Source organism: Physeter macrocephalus, chromosome 2 (genome assembly GCF_002837175.3).
Source record: "Physeter macrocephalus isolate SW-GA chromosome 2, ASM283717v5, whole genome shotgun sequence".
NCBI lineage: Eukaryota > Metazoa > Chordata > Mammalia > Artiodactyla > Physeteridae > Physeter > Physeter macrocephalus.
Window position 1 is genome coordinate 74,616,457 of NC_041215.1, and position 20,377 is coordinate 74,636,833.

At 40.1% G+C, this 20,377-nt stretch overlaps 1 protein-coding gene across 4 annotated transcripts in view; it reads left to right on the plus strand.

Annotated features, from left to right (window-relative positions):
- CERS6 (ceramide synthase 6) overlaps positions 1–18,816 on the plus strand; it is a 360,958-nt gene extending 342,142 nt beyond the window's left edge. For 2 of the 4 annotated variants that reach the window (XM_024122236.2, XM_024122238.2), the window contains 2 exons: positions 9,378–9,534; positions 12,608–12,860. In XM_024122236.2, coding sequence (XP_023978004.2) covers positions 9,378–9,534; positions 12,608–12,760 — 310 coding nt within the window. In that variant the 3' untranslated portion in view covers positions 12,761–12,860. Of the gene's footprint in view, positions 1–9,377; positions 9,535–10,086; positions 10,111–12,607 lie in introns of all 4 variants that reach the window. The other 2 variants (XM_028478753.2, XM_024122237.2) reach the window with 2 other exon arrangements.
- The last annotated feature ends 1,561 nt before the right edge of the window (positions 18,817–20,377 follow it).

Below are 20,377 nucleotides of genomic sequence, written 5' to 3' on the forward strand. Positions count from 1 at the left end.
CAGTAGGTTGCCTTTTCGTTTTGATTTTATTGCATTCTTTGTTTTAAAGTCTGCTTGGTCTGATATGAGTATAGTTACTTGAGCTTTCTTTTCATTTCCATTTACGTGGAATATCCTTTTTCGTCCCTTCACCTTCAGTCTCTGTGTGTACTTACTTCTGAAGTGAATCTCTTGTAGGCAACATATAGATGGGTCTTGTTCTTTTATCCATTCAGCCACTCTATGCCTTTTGATTTGATAGTTTAAACGTTTTCTCTTTTAATTTAATTTGTTAGTTTGAACATGTTCAAACCCACAGAGAATTTGAAAAAAATATGTAATGAATACTCATATACTTCCGCCTGTACATCAACTGTTACCCCTTGCAGTACCCATTGCATTTCTTTTACACACATGCATTTCTCTTACATTTGTCAAATCATGTGAAAGTAGGTTGCAGATGTCATGACACATCATTCCAAAAACTATGGCATACATATCTCTAGTTTTAATTTTGTATTCATTGGATTATAAGCACAGTGGAACATTTCATCCATGTTTTCATAAGTCATTTGTATTTCTTCTGTGAACTGTTCCTATCCTTTGCCTACTTCTCCATTGATGATGTAGCACTTTCATCATCAACATCTATGATGCACGTGAGTGAAAGCTGCATCAAATGCTACCCAAATACGGCTCAAAGCTCCTAACAAGGTGCTAGGCCCAGTACACACGGATAGCCAATGGTGTGTAAGAAATTTCCCTTGTGATTTAAGGTATGACCTTGGCTATTGCTCTTTCTGTCAGTGAGAAGAGAAGGCTTATATTCATCTCATTGACTGTAAACATTCTATTCATGGCCAGGGACTATGGAAAGAAGGAATTGAGGTTGAATGGGTAAGCACAGTTAAGCACACTATAACTAGTAGCAGCAGAGAGAGTGTCTTGTCCTGTCAGTTAAATTGTTTTTTTTGCCGTTTAGATGAAGCCCCCTAGGACAGGGGTCCCCAACCCCTGGTCCGCGGCCTGTTAGGAACCGGGCCGCTCAGCAGGAGGTGAGCAGCAGGAGAGCGAGGGAAGCTCCATCGGCCGCTCCCTGTCGCTCGCGTTACGACCTGAACAAACCCTATCGCCCCCTCCAACCCTGAACGTGGGAAAATTGTCTTCCACGAAACCAGTCCCTGGTGCCAAAAAGGTTGGGGACTGCTGCCCTAGGACACTGTATACTGTATTCGAAGATAAGTTTTACCAAATAAAACCACTGTCTCGAGGGCCACTATCTTGATATGTTTGCAGTTGGGATTTCTGCAAAAGAACTCTTTGCTATCCAGCTCCTGAGTCTGCACACCCTTGCTGAACGACTGTCCTGGGACCACCTGAGTCAGATGGGTTGGCAGGGGAGGCCTCTGGGTTTGCTGCATTTCAGCCGTCCTTCTCTCCAAGGCAGGGTTTGTATTTCTTTCTTCCTCAGTAAATCGTTAGAATATGTACCTGCGCTGAGTTTGCCAGCAGATAAATCACACCCGGCAGATTCCCAGCCTGGCAGTTACAGGTGGAAGAAGCTTTTGAGTTTCAGGCCCTGAGCTTTGCACAGCCATTCCCCCTCCTAAGTTCCAGGGCACAACTATTTGTCTTGTGGCTCTCTTTTTATTAGTGTAACATGTAATCCCAGAAATGGTGTGGTATTAAATGTCACGCAGAGTTTGTGCGAGGCCTGGTCCTGATTCAAGTTACAGACGTGAGCAGTGCCTCAGGGAAGCAGGTCCCCTGTCTCCTCGTCCCCTCTGTCTGCCCGTTTCCCATCCGCCCATTCCCCTTCTCTCTCTTTCCTTTCCCCTTCCTCGTTTCCGTTTCTTCCTGCCCCCAAGACAAGATTTGCAGGTATTGCCCCCATAGTTTCCAGAAGCGCTCTCTTATATCTTGCAAAACACATTTCTTCCACAGAATCATGAAATAAGAAGATAACAGAAGGAGAGTGCAGAGATCAGGCAGGTTTCACAGTTCTTAGGCCAGTTATTAAGCGCTAACAAAAACAGGGGACTCTGACAAAAACAGCTCCAAACATGCCAATGAAGCCCCATTCCAGGGACAAAAGCCATCAAACGTGCTTATGATGTGTGTTCAAGTTGGCCTCTCTACCGTCTCAGAATCTCCACACCCATAATCACGAATGAACCTAGAGAGCTGCTTCCTTTGTTCAGAGGGAATTAAAGCATCTGTCTTTGGAGACAGCACTGTGAACAGACCTATCCCAGAGAGGCAGGGACTTTGCCGCCACTGGGACGCCCTGCTCTGCTCTCTGCCCTGCGAGCAGCTCTCCTCCTCGACCCTCCCAGGAGCCAGCCATCCCCCACTCACATAAAACATGCCAGCCTGAGGGGACAGAGGGCACCAGCTAGTGTGGCCACAGACAAGTTCCGTCAGTCGCTGCCTTCTTGTCTGGAGCAGGAAGCTGCGACTTTGAGGAGGACCGCATATGGCCAAGCCAGGCCGGCCCTGTGCGGCTCTGAGACTCAGTGAGGTAGCTTTTGGGAAACACATCCAGCTCTGCGAAAATCTGTTGCCCTCTTTGCCCTAGTTAAGACCTTTAGAGGCTTCTGTTAACACTTGGCTATCTATTATCATTCTCCTACGGTCTCCTCAAATTTTAACTTAAACTGATATTTATTTATGGGATTATATACATGTTATACTTAAATATTCATTACAGAAATTTTATGGAATATGAAACACCACAAAGAAGAAAACAAAATCCCAATCCCATAATTCTGAAATAACCACTGTTCATAATTGGATGTCTTTGCTTCCGACATTTTATATGCTTAAAATTACATCTTTTTCTTTGCCAAAATGCAATCATTCTGCACATACTGTTTTATAGCTTTGTTTTTCTCATTTAATATTGTACTATAAGTATTTTTCCATTTCATTAAGTATTCTTCTATAACATCATTACATTGGTTACAGAATATTCCACCTTCTGAGAAGGTCATTGTTTATTCATCAGTACCCTATTTGTAAACATCATCTAGGATGTTTCAAGTAGTATGCTACTCTAAATAATATTTAAATGAACATCCTTATGGCTAAATCTTCCAAATCCCTGAAATTCTTCCTTAGGACAAAAGGTTGGAAATAGCATCATAGACTCAGTAGGTATGTACATTTTGATACATGTGGTAACATTACCCACTAAATACAATATGCCAATTTATATTCCATCCCCAGCTCCCCAACTAGATTATGAGTTCTTTGAGGCCCACGAATATGTTTCCCCAATAGTGGGGACAGCGTTGGACATACAGTACAAACCTGTGCTTCAGTTTCTTCATCTGTGAAATAGACATAATAATACCTACTTTGAAAAAAAATAGAATTTATCACATAGGGTTTATTTCATGAGGATTAGCACATTCAAGCCTGAGCCCAGTTCCTGACACATAAAGCTCAATAAATATTAGCCTAGTGTAAGAATTCTACTATATGGGGATTCTTCTGTATGAGGTGTTGAAAGGATTAAGTGAAACAATGTATATAACGTGTTTGGGCCAGTGCTCAACACATACTAATTACTCAATAAAGAGCAGTTATGGGGACTTCCCTGGCGGTCCAGTGGTTAAGACTTCGCCTTCCAATGCAGGGGCTATGGGTTTGATCCCTGGTCGGGGAGCTAAGATCCATGCCTTGCAGCCAAAAAACCAAAACATAAAAAACAAAAGCAATATTGTAACAAATTAAATAAAGCCTTTAAAAATGGTCCACATCAAAAAAAATCTTTTAAAAGAGAGCAGTTATTGAGAACCAGACGAGTCAGTTTTAGGGGCACGTAGGCAACAAAGAGGAGGGTTGAAAGTAAGTATGTTGGAATCAGGATACAGCCCGAAGGACATGTTCTTCTCTAGGGAAACTCAGGTTGGGAGATGAGGAACATAGAAAGGCAGACCAGGCAGTGGAGGGGTTGGGAACTCAGGCAGACAGACAGCAAATGGGGCACCAAGAGGGCAATGACTCATTTTGAGAAAACCATCCACCCCAGCCAGGAAGTTACTAGTGACAAACTTCCTGTGATATAAGGGATCAGTGTCTAAGTCTGGCCAGGCTGTGACCTAAAAGTAAAAATAAATGAATTGATCCCCATGTCTTACTCAGATAAGAATATGACAGAACTGATATGCCCATTGCTAGAGGAAAGACAGATGGTCCCTCCGTGTTCAAGTTCAGCTTCGTTTCAGGGATAGAGAAGCTACTTCTGTGTCTGCTACAGGCTGTGAATCTATTATTCGAGATAATTAGGCATCCAGGCATTGTGAGCAAGGTTTTCTGCTGTCTAGCAGCCTTGACTACCCAACGCTTGACCAAATTGTTCTTAAGTCTGGAGCTTTTATTACTTTAGAAAAACCAGGACAAAGAGCATTGCTTATAAAAGTGAATTAATTACCTGATTTTTCTTTTTCAGTTGTTAAGTGTCCATGGTTTCTGTTGAGAGTACATTTTAAATGCTTTTCTATTACCATCTGCTTTACAATGAGCAAAACATACCAGTAGATTATGGATAAGCTTTAGGTAGAATCTACTTTTCATTTATGTTTTGTGTAGGTTAAATGAAAATAAATGCCAGAGAAGCACACACATCCTGAAGTACACTGCGGTCTGTCTGGGAAAGCAAAGTCAAGACCATTCAAAAGCTCTGAAGTAAAGAACACCTTAATTTTGACTGTAAAACAAGTTTTCCTTTTTAATCTACCCTCACTGGCATCATGCAGCAATCCTCAGCGTGAGGCCCTGAACCTGACTCTCCCTGGAGAAGCAATCTTGGCTCTCTTTGGATATTTGTCATGGATCTAATTATTGTGGTTTTTCTATAGATCATTCCAGAGACACACAACCAAGGCTCAGGTGGAGCTCTTTGGTGGGGGTAGAAGAGGAAGGGTCCCAGGCAAAGCTTATGATTACTTGCCATGGCCTTATCGTAAACGTCCACCTGTAACTTCATTCACACAGTGAGAGCACCTAGGCCTCTGTCATCTTTAATAACTCAACCACCATTATGTGATCCTGCCTCTAAATCACTGGAATATTTTAAAAACAAGATATATGGAGCGGAAAGTAAGGATATTTATCTAACTTTGCATACTAAAGATAAACTTTTGAGTTGGCAGTCACGATAAAAATGAAAAAAAAAAAAAAAAAAAGCATTGGTTATAGCTTTTCTGAATGAGACACCAGTGGAGATCTTTTCACACTGTGCTCTATGACAGTAGAAGACTTCTGGACTTCTGAGGTTTAAGGGGCAAGCAGAAGTCACATTGATGCTTGGAATATGAATGAGTCAAGCCTTAAATATAGTATTAAAATGAGACTACTCTGACTTTTCTTTGCTTAAGAAAAAGTGGCTAAACTTTATTGCATGAATGTATACATTCCCCTCCTCCTATCCCCACATAGCCTGTATATTCATATTTCTGTGATAATCAAATTTAAGATGAAAAATCCATAAAGGGTAAGCCTGAGCAAAAGTAACTATAGGGCAAGTCAAATTAAATTCTTATGATTCATTAAACAGCCATGAAAATAAGCCATCAGGGCTAAGCTATTGGGGTGGTAAGTGGTGCATCTTTACATCACCAGTGAATTGCTTGGAGCTTTGCCCTGCAGGCATCGTTTCTATTGGGAATCGCGCAGGAAGAAAGAAGCACAGACGGGAGCCTCTTCATTCCATTGTTGGGGAAGATTCTTAGAAAGGAAGGTGTAACCTGAAGATGGAGTGATTTCTGTGCTGGGACCCAGACTTTGGCAGAAGGTTCTGGCAGACTAGACCTACTTGAGCGCACTTTGTACATGCGTGATGCGCCATCTAGTGGTTAAGTGACCCTAACATTAATGAAAAGGAAAATGGTCTTTTCTGGCCCCTTATGCTTCCAAACTCTCCACCACTTGATTGGAGCAGCAGGAGAGGTTTGATGCTGTAGGCTATTTTGGGGGAAGAAAAATATCTATTTTCTTAGAAGCCATATACTGATCCCAAATTAGTGGGGGGGGGGGGCGTAGAAACACTGATATTACAGTAATTATGCAAGCCAGAGGTTGCAAATTGGCAGTGTTTGCCCCAGAGTACTTTTTTCCATTTTAGTTTATTGAGGTATAATGCACACAATGTCGTACACAAATCTTCATGATACATTTGTAAAATTTTGCATATGTATAATTTGCATAATCACCACCTGAATCAAGATAGAGAATTTTTCCAGCCTGCCAGCAGCCTCCCCCCCTGCCCTGTCCCCTCAATCCTCCCTCAGAGATACCACTCTTCAGAGACCTGTCACCATAGATTTGTAATGATGTCATTAAAGTATGTACTCCTAACCCTAACCTCTGGGAAAGGATAAAATCCTGTAATCACCATTTTAATAGTTTGCCCAAAAGGGGACAGTTTTCTCATCAGAAACATTCTGTGGCTAAACAAAGGTGCCATTTCCTGGGTTTGCTGTTTTTCAGAATCTAAGTGGCATAGTGTTCCTCTCCTCAATCTCAATTCCTCATATATTGTTTTCCTTACCAAGCTTCTCACTGAGAGATATAGGTCTTTGGTGCACTGATTGTTTTTTCTCAATTGTCTCTGCAGGCAGCCAGGTCAATTTTCAAAGAAATCCCATTACTTTTGAGTGGCATTTCAGAGTGCCACTGATTGTCATGGCAAAGCCTGTAAATTCTGATGCAGTGTTTCAGAAATTAATGTGAATATCATGTCACCAGCGACTGCATGCCACTCTGTTCATAATAAGCCAAGCAAACCGTAATGGTGAGAAAGGTTCTCAAACTTATAATTCAGCAAAGGCTAATTTATAACGCGTAGCATCACGCAGTCATGGTTGCCATTTCTACAGGACCTCTTTCTGTTCAAATGAAATTAAATTCCCTCTGAAGGTCAACATGTTTAATATGTCAAGAAGCAGAGCTGGTTCTGAAATAAAATTATTGTGATTATTCCCGAGTTGTCTTGTGCATATCTATTTATTTGATTTTTGAACAAACACACAGTCAATCAGCCATCAGGTCCAGCGAGCAAATTACTTCGCAGTGTTTTGCAAGGTGCTGGAGATAGAAAAGCATAAGGTATGTAAGTCCTCCCTTGCTGTCGTGGAGTTCCCCTTTGTTTAGACCTGTTGTCCCGTGGCCTGCAGACTGTGTGTAAAGACATGGCTGCCTCTTGGGATAACAAACAAGGCAGGAATATAGGCATTATCCTCACTTATTCCTTTTTATAAATAACTTGTATTTTGTCCTAATTATTTGTCATGGATTTGGAAAAGAGAAGAATATAAAGAAGAAAATACAAAATTCCCTAATCCACCAAAGAAAGAAAGTCTATGATGGCTTTAATTCCTTCCAATGAATTTTAATTCTCTTACTTTTTCTGTGTGTATGTGCAAATATATATATTTATTTTATGGAATTGAGATATTATGATTTTTCTCCATCATAAGAAACTCTTGAAACATATTTAATATTGTGAGTGACTTTATAATTTCTGGAATATCTTCATAGTTTTTTAACCACTACCTGTTATTGGAAATTTTGATTGTTTGCTGTTTTTGAAATAATTACAGAGATTTAATGCCTATTATTTGAAATGAACTCTGACTTTTTACCATACTTAACAGCCAGAACTACCAGAATAGGGTTAAATAATAATGGTGATGCTGGTTGTCCATGGTTTGTTCCTAATTATAAAGTCAATAACTCTGGTATTTGTTAAATATTATGACCACTTCTGAGTTGAGCTGGATGAAAATCATATTAAGTGCTTTAAGTTCCAAGTTTTAAACATCAGCAGTGGAGAATTGAACATTGCCAAATGTCTTTCAGTGCAGGTGGAATAATTAGGTTGGTACCAATTTGGCCTATGGATGTGTGATAATTATATTAATAGATTTCCTAATGTTGGTTCCCCTCCACCAGAATGAATACTACTATATCATAGAGTAATATACTTTTAATGAATTGTCAAATTCAGCTCCATACTATTGATTTTAGGATTCTAAATCCATGTGTATTGAGCATTGTTCTTGAGAGTTAACTCATATGGCGGGGTTAGAGACATACTCTGTTTCATTCTGGTCTGTGAATGCAGGTTGCTGAAATTGGCATGGGGAACCTGTTTATGTCTATTATTCATTCTCCTTTTTTTCTTTACCTCTTATCCCAACTCAAATAAATGTGTTTTTTTTTTCCTTTTGTGAATTCACTAAGTACTTTTCTTAACCTCTCTCAAAGCATTCATCACACTCTTATATTAAAATTTTCTGTATATGTGCCTTCTGTTCTTGTGTGAGTGGTCTGTGTCTTACATTCAAGAGTTTTCCATCCCTCCCCCTTAGTCACTGAGTGTTGTCCACCTAACCTCTCCTGAGGGTCCCGGCAAAGCACTGCAGGGACAGTTGGTGGAAATACACTTCCATGAGTTTTGTCAGTCCACTTAGATCTCCAAACCAGCCCATCACTAAGCTAAGGAGGAAAGCAAGGAAGTGAGAGTAATTCCACAATGTTGTGGCTACCGTGCTTCTGTGTGGCAGTAGTATGAGTCCAGAAGGCATGAATCAACTTCCAAAGGCTTAGGAGCAGATACAGCAAGGATGAGAGCCAAGCACTAAAACCAGCCGTCCTGTATCTGCCCCGGGTGGCTGCTCCATCCTGGTCCTGATGGTGGATAACAAAGGGAACCAATTACTTCAAATACTTTCGCCTGCCTCAAGTACATCCTCTTAAAACTAAGTATATTCATTATATTCTAATAATTAAAAAAAAAATCCTTCCAACACTCATCTCAAGACATCACTTCAATATGATATCTTTCAGTTGCCAGTTCTTTCCCAGGGGAAGGCTTACAAAATTCAGGACCCAGTACAGGCTCCCCTACTAGACTATAAACCACTTGAGGACAGGGATTAGGTCTTAAGTATATTCTAACTCACTGTGCTAAGCATATAGTTTAAACTTAACTAGTGTTTCTGGAATTAATTACTCTTTTTTTTCTTGCAATGTAATGTTATTAAATGGTATTCCTCACACTTATTTAAAGGCCAAAAGCAACTTCAAGGATGATACAGGCCTTTTAACCAGTAGTGAGAAATAGAATCAATTGAAAATGTAATGAAAATTAACGGGAGAAATGGCAACAAAAGTGAATGGGAGCATAAGTACACTATTCAAGCTAGAATCCAAAGGAATGTTAAGCCACCAGGTGATGACTCTTCTAAGTACCTTGTCAGCCTTCAGACCATCCTTGCAGGGCGTAGTCAGTGGATATCATTGACTTCGTGCTTCTTTGCAGTAACTAGAGTTCCTTTGAAGGCAAAGTGAAAAGCTGTGTTCAATGATTACTTTCTCCTTTTCCTTAGGGTGTTAAATACCACATTATTTGAAAGTTGGGAGATTGTTGGACCTTACCCTTCCTGGTGGGTTTTTAACCTACTGCTGTTGGTAATACAAGGCTTGAACTGCTTCTGGTCTTACTTGATCGTAAAAATAGCTTGCAAAGCTATTTCAAAAGGCAAGGTAAGATAAAACTCACCCTTTCTAATATGTCCCAGAAAATTATGGTTTTGTGTTCTTCTAATCAACAAGAAATTATTTATTATTTAGAATTTCATCAAAACTGTTTTTTCTCCTTCAAGGTTTATCATAACCTCTTTGAAACACAATACAAAGTTTCATTTTCTTCTGTTTAGTTGATTTTTTTACACATAGCATCGCTTTGCTGAATGATCTGCATTTATAATTTTAGATTCAGTGGAGGTATATTATTTGTTGTGTTCCTACTCTCCCTTTCTCTGTCTCCCTTGGTCCTCCTCTGATTATACTTATACCAAACAGAAATTTAATAATTCTTTTATGAGAAAGGGTTGCTTGATGCAGTATGATCATTTATGACTTTATCAGTAAAAATTTAGTTAAATCCCTTTGGTTAAAAATGGGTTCATGAAGCTGATTTGAATAAAGCTTCCCAGGCCTCAAGCCCTCTGTGTAGAGCAGTGACTTTTCTGGAACGTTCTCTGTGACATTTTCTTACTTTCATTGTTCGTTCTCTTCCTTCTGCCAACCTGGAAGTCTGGGAAGTGGAACCCTTTACATGTAAGTTTCTCACGCCTCCCTCTCTATGCCAGTCTTGGGTCCCACGTTAGCCCATTGGAGGGGCACTCTGATGCTTTTGTTTCCGTGCATATTGTTCTGTCTAATCTGTTGGCACTGCCTGGAGGCTCTAACCGAGGTGTGGCTCCCACCAGCTGTGAGGGATGCTAGGGACAGCTCAGTTAGTGACCTTTTGTGTGAACTTTCATTCTGCTAAATTTTGCATGATCCAATGGAGGAGACGGATTTCTTTCACTGGTGTTCAGCATGTCAGCTAAAAAACAGAAATAGACCAAAGTGAAGTAGGAGAAACAGAACTAAGTTGGGGAGAGGATCAACGCGGTCCGGAAGGGAGGCCAGAGCATCGGCTCTTTGCCAGGGCTGCCCTGGGCAGCGGGGCAGCACGTGACCGCTTTGTGAGCCCCTTCCGCCGGGGCTCGGGACATCTAGTCACGTACTATGAAGCCAGTTCTCGGCATCAGCTCCTATGTAAATACAAAATATTTTGAGCAATGAATTGTTTAAAAGCAAAAGTTCATTTTTTCTCTGTGACCTCATACTCTTTAAAATGAGCATGCATTTCTATTTTAAAAAACGCTCCTGTCCTCATTTGGAAACAAATTAAATCAATGTGCACAATACTGTCAATATGATAATGGTAACTGAAGATGCAAGGAGGCTGTAGATTAGATCATTTGTGTCCTTATTGCATTGCTATTTCCACCAGATACACTGTCTTCTTTCTAGTTTACTTCTTCAACTTTATTAGGAGACAGTCAATTTTATTCCAGATCTCAGCCTTCAAAAATATCTTAACTGCCTTTGCTGTTCACCTAGGGCAGTAAGATTCATCTTGGCCATGAGTTATGGACTCTGTTTTCCTGTGGGTTATTTTGAGATATTCTAAATCATTCCTTCCTTTGGAGGTAACATAAGTATAGATTTTTTTTCCAAATGCAATTAAAAATCATCTTATTAAGCATGCAAATGTAAATTAATCACTCTCTGAAACTGGAGTTTTCTTTCCTATTAGCAGCTTAATTTATGACTAATGGATTTCTAAACATAGTGGAGCTTTTATTCTAATGCTATCTTTGTGACCCATTTTTTTTTTAAGTTAAAGTATCCTTATAATCTAGTCATTTTGGTGTGTCAGTATCTAAATCTTCTTGGAGATGGTCCTTGTGAGTCTCATCTCATATCAAGGGCCGTTGGAGTGAGGTCCATTTTTACATATTTACTCAATCACCTCTGCTTAGGCTGGAGCAGCCGTGCTCAGCTCAGGACTTTCTCCTGTCCCCACCTCACCCCACCCCACCTGACGGAGGTGACATTCTCCTGCAGTGAGGGTGGCTTCTCAAATTGGGAGGGCAGTGGATTCCAGGGTTCTCTGGTTGGGGGGGTAGCAGTGACAGAGAGGATGAGATGTGGAACCCAGTTCATTCTGAAAAGCCTGCCAGGAGATTCTGCCAACTTCCCAAGCCACCTCTTAGAGAATCATAAGGGACTAGACTGGGAAACTTTCTGTGAAGCCAAGCAAGCCACCAGGTTCCTATTGCTACCACCACCAATAAGTAAACAGCACGCAGTAACTCAAAGGTCTTAAGGCCTGTGGGATAAAAGTGTTTACCATGATGTAGACATAGAGTAGGAGGTTCAAACTCTTTCAATTTTAAAAGCAGTAGAGTATTTCTGTAATTTCTTCCTACATTACCTCCTTGTGAGACAGTATGATTTTTTTTCATCCTTTACGGTAACATATAGATTTATATCCTGGTGCCTTACTCATGACTTGTAGAGTCTGAATGGAGGAGAGAAGAACCTTGGAATGAAGGGAGCCAATTCATGATGATCGAGCCAGTAGATTTTTCTTGGGAAATATTTTCAACTAGACCTCACCCAGCAAGTGCCCCAAATGCCTCCTGCTGCCATTAGTTGTTATGTGGTATACAAAACAAAATTTCTACTTAATTCTAGCAGACAAAAAAGAAAAGTTAAATCATCAAAGAATGCATTAAAAAGCCAAATAAGAATGATGTTATAGTGAACAGAGCTAGTGAATATCTCCATTAGTGTAGTTAATTAAGAGCTGACTTTAAATGATTCTCAAAGAGAATGTGATCATCAGAGAATAAATGGATCCATTTGTACCAAATTCCTATAGTGCCATTCCAGTAGTACCATATGCCACTTTGCCAGTAAGAGTGGGGTTCATGGTCTAGTACATTCTCAGTATCCAAAGGTACCTTAAGGAAGTCAACAAAGCTAGCCCCCTGTGATGCCTAAATCCACCTACATTCCTTGATAACTGACTTAGTCGCCCAAATGTCTATCTCCAAAGAAGGGTAATTTATTACTATGGCAATGTTCCTATCCTCTTTGATTTTTTAAATATTTAGATCTGGTTTTCTTCATGTATGATTGTGCATATACTTCTGAGCATGCCATACCTTAACGGTTCCTTCGGAGCTGGCTGCACTCACCTTCTCGTATTCCACAGGTGTCCAAGGATGATCGAAGTGATATCGAGTCTAGCTCAGATGAGGAGGACTCGGAACCTCCAGGGAATAACCCCCATGCCGCGACCACCACCAATGGGACCAGTGGTACCAACGGGTACCTCCTCACTGGCCCTTGCTCCATGGATGATTAATTACTCCAAACTACAAGTCCCAAATAAAGTGAACTGTTTGTTCCTGGAAGTATTTAATAAGTTGCAAATGCAGTTCCTTTCATAATCTCTCAGCACCAGAAACAAAAATTAGGATTATCAAAGCATTTTGAATAGTGCACTGCCATATGTCCTGTCTGTGAATGAGGAAGAATTACCATTCTGTATATGTAGGCATGCTTTATGTAATTGGCACAAGGGAACAGTATTTGCATTTGTACTGTCTTAGAATATTATTTATTTTTTTGTATTTGTTTGTGAATCTGTGGACAACAGAGGGTTTCCTCACTCCTTTTACTCTCTGGGTTCATGACAGGGAGGGGGGCACTCCATCTGCTTATAGCCCTTTCTATTCCCCTAAGCCAGTCCGCTAGGAGCATTAGCTTAATTGGTCACTTAGAGCAAGCAAATCCCGGTGCAGGATTCTCGTACAGCTCCAAATAGGTTTGCTTTCTTTGTGTTACAGTGCCTGTTTCGAAATGGCCTGTACAGTCTCAGTGAGCTTTCTCCCAGTGTAAAGTTGAAACAGGATGAGCTCAGTTTTGTAATTGTCACTCTTCGTGGTCAATTAGCTGTTTCAATTAAAGAGTGTGGTTATTGGAGGACTTAAAAAATTTGTTTTGTATTACATTGCTTTGGATTAGATGTCATTTCTTATTCACACAGCCAAGATTTCTTCAGTGACAATGGCAGCTAGCTGGGGATTAACTTTGGAGATTACAGAGATTTTTTTAATTCTCTATTACGGGGTCAGTGCTCTGGCTCTGAAGGAAGACTTAAGGTCATGGTTACAAACAAAGAAGTCACTCTTCCTACTGGGAATTTGTCCCATGATCTGAGAATAATACAAAGAGGGCAGCAGATTTCAACCAGGTTTTACCACTACTGTAATTAGTGCTGTCTTTTGCCATGTCATGAAAAAAAGAAGCTAAGTATATTTTGGGACAGAAAAAGGAGACTTCCAAGAGTTGGCAAAAGTCACCTCTAATGCAAAGCACTTTACCACAACCAGCTTTCAAGAAAGTGCCCTATCTAGTATTTGATCTTGATGTTTTTATTTTTCTGAGCAAAATAAAGCCAATGGGAGAAAGACCATTTTACCCTTTGTCTTTTCTCCTTAAACATAACCCGTAACATAACAGAATTTCCTGTTACTAGAAACTGAGCAGTGTTACACTCTAAGTCCTTTTGTTTGCTTCTTTGAAGAACTTGCTCAGTTTCCAGGAATTTTTGTTCAAAGGGAGCTATTTCCAGAAAAAAAAACAATAAAAATTCTACTCAGCAATGAGAAAGATTACTTAAAAAATAAGTTTCCATAGTCTCCTACAGGGCAGTGTTATTTATGTATAGATAAGAAAACCATACACATAAACCAAAGATTTTATCTCTTTTCTTGAAACCAACTTTTAGTAAGAGGGAATAAAAAGGTATTATAAATACTTATTTCATAAATCAGAAAGACCATCTTCTAAAAAAAAGAGTCCCAAACCACAATGCAGTGATATCAATGTGCAAGTCAGGGCTAGTGAAGGGAACAGCAAAATACTAGGAAGTGCATGTCCTGCTCAAAACCATTCATATTCAATTGAATTTTTTTTAAAAATTGAAATAAAGCTTTGTGCCCACAGTGTGCAACATGAGTATTAATACTTCCAAACAAAAACCTCACGCTGTAATGTTAACTCTTTTCCCACCTATTTATAAAATAGTGTGTTTTGGGTATGGTCCATAGTAATGATTGAAGAGCCTTGGAAATATGTCTGCTTGTTTATTGAAGAAACAGTATAACTAACTCTTCTTGTAAAGCCTTATTATTTCACAGAACAGGGATATGTCTAGGAGTGTAATTTGTGGCTGGTCGTGTTTGTAAGACCGATCATTAAATACCAAATATACTTGTTAAGTCATCTGAACATCTGCTAAAATGCAGATATATAAAAAGTAAACAGCATGCATGTTATAGCTGAAACTTTTTGAGAAGGTGAAAGTTTCTTATCAGCTAAAATATGGAACAGAAGAATGACTTGTGCCTTGCTTTAGTGTCTAGAGCAAGTCCCCTGATGGGTGAAATAAACCAGAGAACCACAGTGTGTTCAACTTTGGATCATCTGACACTTTTAGCACAGAAAAATAATTTCAAAAGATCCGCTTGTAAATTAAAGGTTTAGAAGATTTGCATGAAATGAAGAAAATTAAGTCTGTCCTTAGCAAAGACATCTGAACAATCTTTTGTTTTTCCCAAAAGTCACTTAGAAGGATTGAGAATTCTCAGAGCCTCTCTGACCCATGGCAGTAACTTAACGCAGTCCTCTATGTATCTGTGGATTTTTATTTCATTTCACATTTTAAGGCAAAGGGTTCTTTTTGACTAATCAGAATGGTGTTTGTAGGTCTTTTGAGATGAAGAATAATATATCTTGTCTACTGGTCTCCCATGGTGGCCTGATAAGGCTGAGAGAGGAAAATATGTGAGATAGCCTATCTTAAACCTGTGCCAAGCCATAGCTTTGGAAGTGGATTTTGTAAAGTAAACTGTAGGTTTAGTAAGAGTGTTGTTTCCCGTTGATTAACTTAGCCTGTCCTGGTCATATTCAAACCTTCCCAAGGTACAAAGAGATATGTAGGAAGGAGTCTAGAAAAGGTAATGTCTTATTCTCCAATTCTATAGCTTTTGTAGATTGATTAGAGGGAGAAAAATGTAGAAAATCAAGTAGAATTTGGCCTTGGGTCAATAAATGATATAAAAATGTGTGATCTATGTATGTACCTGTATGTTTCTCAGAAAAACGTGATAAAACCAAAATATCACTGACTCGTCCTTATCCATATTCTTTTCATGAAAACCATCTGCCATGTGCAATAGAAACTTCCCACCTCCTTCTCCACTTCCTGTTCATGGCCCCCCAACAGCTGAGAGTGGTAGACTCCTTCAGCCTCTTTGTCTCAGACCTAAGATCATGGAGGCCCTAAAGTCAGCACCTAAGTAGTTCCCATTTCCAAACTAAGTGATGCGAATGTTGAGAATGGGGCAGCAACTACTTTGGATTATTAAACTAAGTGTTGGAAAAAATGCACATGATTTCTGCTTCACCCCAGGATTTTATTAACATCCAACTCCTGCTAGGCTGCTAGACAGATGGTATCCTGAGATACCATCAGATAATGAAACAGGCATCTAACAAAAATGAACTAGGAAAAAAGATAGGCTCTCCAAAGAAAACAAGCAATTGGGTGAGAGAAATAACTCTTTAGTGGGATAAAATCAGGTCACCTTTAGCCAAAATGGTGGGTAAACCTCAAAATGTCCAGTTCTATTACCAAACTTTCCGTTCTGAGTATTGGATAGCGTTTGAATTTGAGCAAACTAAATGCTTGCACCTTGGGTAGAAAGGGCCTGAATCTTCCACTCTATAGTTTTCAACCTCATTTATCTGGGCCAAAGTAAAAAAATCACATTTCATTCCAAGTTACCTGAGTCTTCACAAAAGAGCTCTTCCAAGAGAACTTTATGGACACCCGTGATTGTTCCCAATCTAGTCATGATTTTTGCATTGGTAGTTATTTTTGTCCCCTTCTTGGAGATGTTAATGCCAAAGTTGCCTGAATATTTGAGTTTTTTTTTCTTAATTTGAAGTATGAAAAGTATACAGAATAATTCTGAAGGTATTAAATAATTCTCTTTATCAGTATGTGTGATGATATCATTATGTCCAAAGAGGTTTCAAGAAATCCTTTGGAAATAAGAGGTTAAATGTTTACATTTCGTGTGCTATTTGAGATCTTAAGATTCTAATTAGCTTACTTTTTTTACTTTGTCTTTGGCTCATTCCTGCGTTGCAGATAAATATTAGTAGCCCTGAAATGTTCCTAATGTTAAAATAAGAAAAGATCAAATGAGATCAAAGTCTGCACTTGTGTGCTGTCCATGGAAGGAGTACTGTCAGTCACAAACAGTTCATGCAAAATGCAGCAAGATATTTTTTTAAATGAAGTTATTGTTGTCCCAGAGTAGGGATAAGTTTCTCTAGGTTAAATGAAATTGTACCATTATCAAATTACCAGATAGTAATTAGCACTGGTTCGCTGTGGCCACATTTTCATTCTTCACTAGTAATAGGCCAGAAAAAGGCCCTGTGGTTTGCATTTGTATGCATGGTCCCCTCTCGTCCCCTAGGGGGCGCTCAGTAGATGCCGAGGAGGCCTGTTCACTGGTCCACTCTATGCTGTTGGAACGCCTCTAACATGCGCTCAGAGGGAGCATACCTGATGCTGGTTTTTATGGAGAAAATTGTGTTCGAGAACATAAAACAAGTAACTGTTAATAAGATCTGTAGACACCCAAAGGAGAACTTTAGTCTTTCCAATGTGAGTTCAACCTGAAGCCTTTGAAAGGAGCACATTACCAAATCGCCACAAGCTGAGACCCCATCTGCTCAAAGTCTCTGCAGGCAGATGGCCCATCATATGGTGTCTCCACAAGACTAGAGAGTCTCAAGATTGCCCAGGAAGCAATGGGAAGGGACCACTAGCCTAAGATCTGTCTTGTTTATCTTTCACTCACATTCCTTTAAGTCTCCTGGGACTCTTAATAAAAGGAAGCCAGAATAGTGTCACTTATCTGCTATCAATTTCCCAATAGCCTTTGGATCAGTTGTGTACCATACTTCCTTCTATGCCTGATTCCATTTTTCCTAAAAAGTATTGTGCCCCCGTGAGCCTGTTATCCTTAACACAAGTCCATGAAAGCTTGGCTTCCTATTTCGGTATATGTTGCATGGCCTGGAAACCAGGGAACAACAGCTGTTGGTATGATTTCTGTGTTAGGTGAAAAATTAGATTTTATAGAGACATCTTTTTTTCTTTTGGATCTACAGTAATTTTTTAAAACTGTCATTGTAAAACTGCTCTTAAAAATTAGGGCTTTTTAAAGATTAGTTGCCAAAGAGAAATTAGCTCTGTAATAGGAACAGTTATGTGGTGATTCTGGAACTTAGAGCTTCATTAATTTAAACATGGAAAACACCCTCCAGGTTTGATTTCCCAAAGTTTCATAAAGCCTCTAAGCTCATGATTTTCATCACCTCTTTACCCACATGATCAGTTACCTCCATAGCCATTTGGTGTCATGCAAGGGGAAGGTGGTTAGATTGGGGATTTGATTTTTTTCAACTTGCCGTGAGAAATAGAATAGGTGGCAAAACCTTACTTGTTAAGACAATTCAGCGCTTGAGCATCTCTGTTAGAAATGGAATGATGTACTGTTAGCCAATTAGAATTATTTTATGTATTGTTATTATGTTTTGCTGATTTTTATATGAAAATATAATTATTCATTCTTGATCCCTGGAAGCAATCATTGTAATGAGGATCATTTTACTTTGAAAACACTTTCATAATAAAGATAAGTATTAAGAGTACAGTGTAAATGCCCTTTTCTGTAAGAACTACCGAGCTTGTGTTGGCAATATGTCACATCTTCCTGGATAAGATTTATACTCACATCATCCTATGAGTTTCTTGTAAGCCTTCTCAAATCCCAGTAGTCTCTGTGATTACAAAAAAGGATGTAATATTTATACGTTCCATATAATGTTCTATTTATATGTTATTTTGTCGAGAATTTAGCTAAGCTACTTGATGGTGGTGTTGCCTCAGCAACCATTTTGTTTGCCACGCAGCCTGCAGGGACTGTAACTTGACACTAGCCCCTCATACAGGTGCATGTCCTGAATAGCAGCCCAGAGTCACAAGCAAATGTAAGTCCCCGATATATGACTTCAGCCCTTGTGATCAACAGTCTCTTCTGCCTCCCAGTGCTTGTATGCCTTATGCGTCCCTTAGATAAGTCTCCCCCAGGGGGCTTACCAAAACCTCCCTCTTTTGGCTTGAATTGACTGATCTGGCCGTAGCCCAGGGACCCCAAAGCACTCCACGTGTGGACCCTAATAAAAGCATGTGTCCCAGGTCCTGTTTCTTTCTCTCTGTCTGTACCCTGCCTTGAACTCCCTGTGTGGCCCCTTCAGGTGTGCCATATACTCCCCCCAGGACCTGTGAATAATAAACCTCTCTATTTCAGGTTCTCTTGTGGTCTGTTGAACTCTGTTGTCGGTTCACCATCCGACACCCTGTGCTCCACTTAACAAAGGTTAATTTAACAAACTCATATATATATATATATATATATATATATACACACACACACACACACACATACTATAACATATATCTGTGTTATAGTATCTCTTTGCAAATTAAGATATAAAAGCTTCAAGTTAAGTTTTATGTAGTACTTCATTCTGGAAAAATATAATTTATAAAGATATCAGATCAGGGGCTTCCCTGGTGGCGCAGTGGTTGAGAGTCCGCCTGCCGATGCAGGGGACGCGGGTTCGTGCCCCGGTCCGGGAGGATCCCACATGCCGCGGAGCGGCTGGGCCGGTGAGCCATGGCCGCTGAGCCTGCGCGTCCGGAGCCTGTGCTCCGCAACGGGAGAGGCCACAACAGTGAGCGGCCCGCGTACCGCAAAAAAAAAAAAAAAAAAATCAGATCAAATATATCAGACTGTACTAATTTTTCCAAACTATAAAAGAGGCACTTAGGATAAACAACACAAAGCACAACACACACAAAATTGTCCCTCAGAGTATGTGCACTCATAGGAGCTTGGCTGACATCATCTTCTTGGGGTCTGTGCCCCACTTTGTTAGACCTTCTCTCCCTCTTTGTCTTTCCTGTGTAACTGTGTCTTCCCCAGCTGCTCTTCTGCTTTAAGCTTATGTCATCTCATATCTCAAGAGCCATAAAAATAGCACTGACATTCAACCAGACACGCCCACCACCACCAGCATTATAAAATATAAAGCAGACAGCCTATTAAAAATCTTACAAATATTATAACCACCCCCAACAACATTCTGATTCCAAGCATGAGTTATTGTAATAAATTAAACCACCAGAATTTCTCTGAGGTACAGAAAGATAGACTATAAGCAAATGCACCATTTGGGGAAACCAAGAACTCTTCCAGTTCTGCTAACACAGCCGAGTCTAACTCTGCAAGCATCTCTACCAAATAGCCACGATGCAACTCAGCTTCTCTTGGGCCCCCTTCCTTATTGCTGGGCCACATCCATCCAAGGCACATGTGATTTCTGGCCCCTAATTCTGTTTCTACCAACCCTGTACTTGCTTCACCTGGAGCAGTGGTAGCAGTGTCCACAATGGTGAAAGAAAGATGGCAGGACAACCCAACAGCGGGGTCACACACCAGGATCTACTAGGGTGCAGGGTGGTCCCTCAGAACTAATCACCTCAGTGACGAGCCTGAGGACCACATCCTGGATTATCCCCAAAGCCGCTGTAGCATGAGGAGAGAAAAGTTACATCATTCCTAAACTGTAGTTTAAGAATTATGTAAAGTGTGTTTCAGAGTCCAGGCAGGAAACAAGTCACTAGTAGATGTCTGAGTGGAAGAAACTTCAACCGAAGAACTATTTTCAGAGGCCTGGGCAGGACTGTAAGGCAAACTGGATGGTAAGGCACCCAGAGGCCAGCAAGCATGGGAAGCTGTTAGCCCCCTGGGCTGTAACCAGAGGCCAG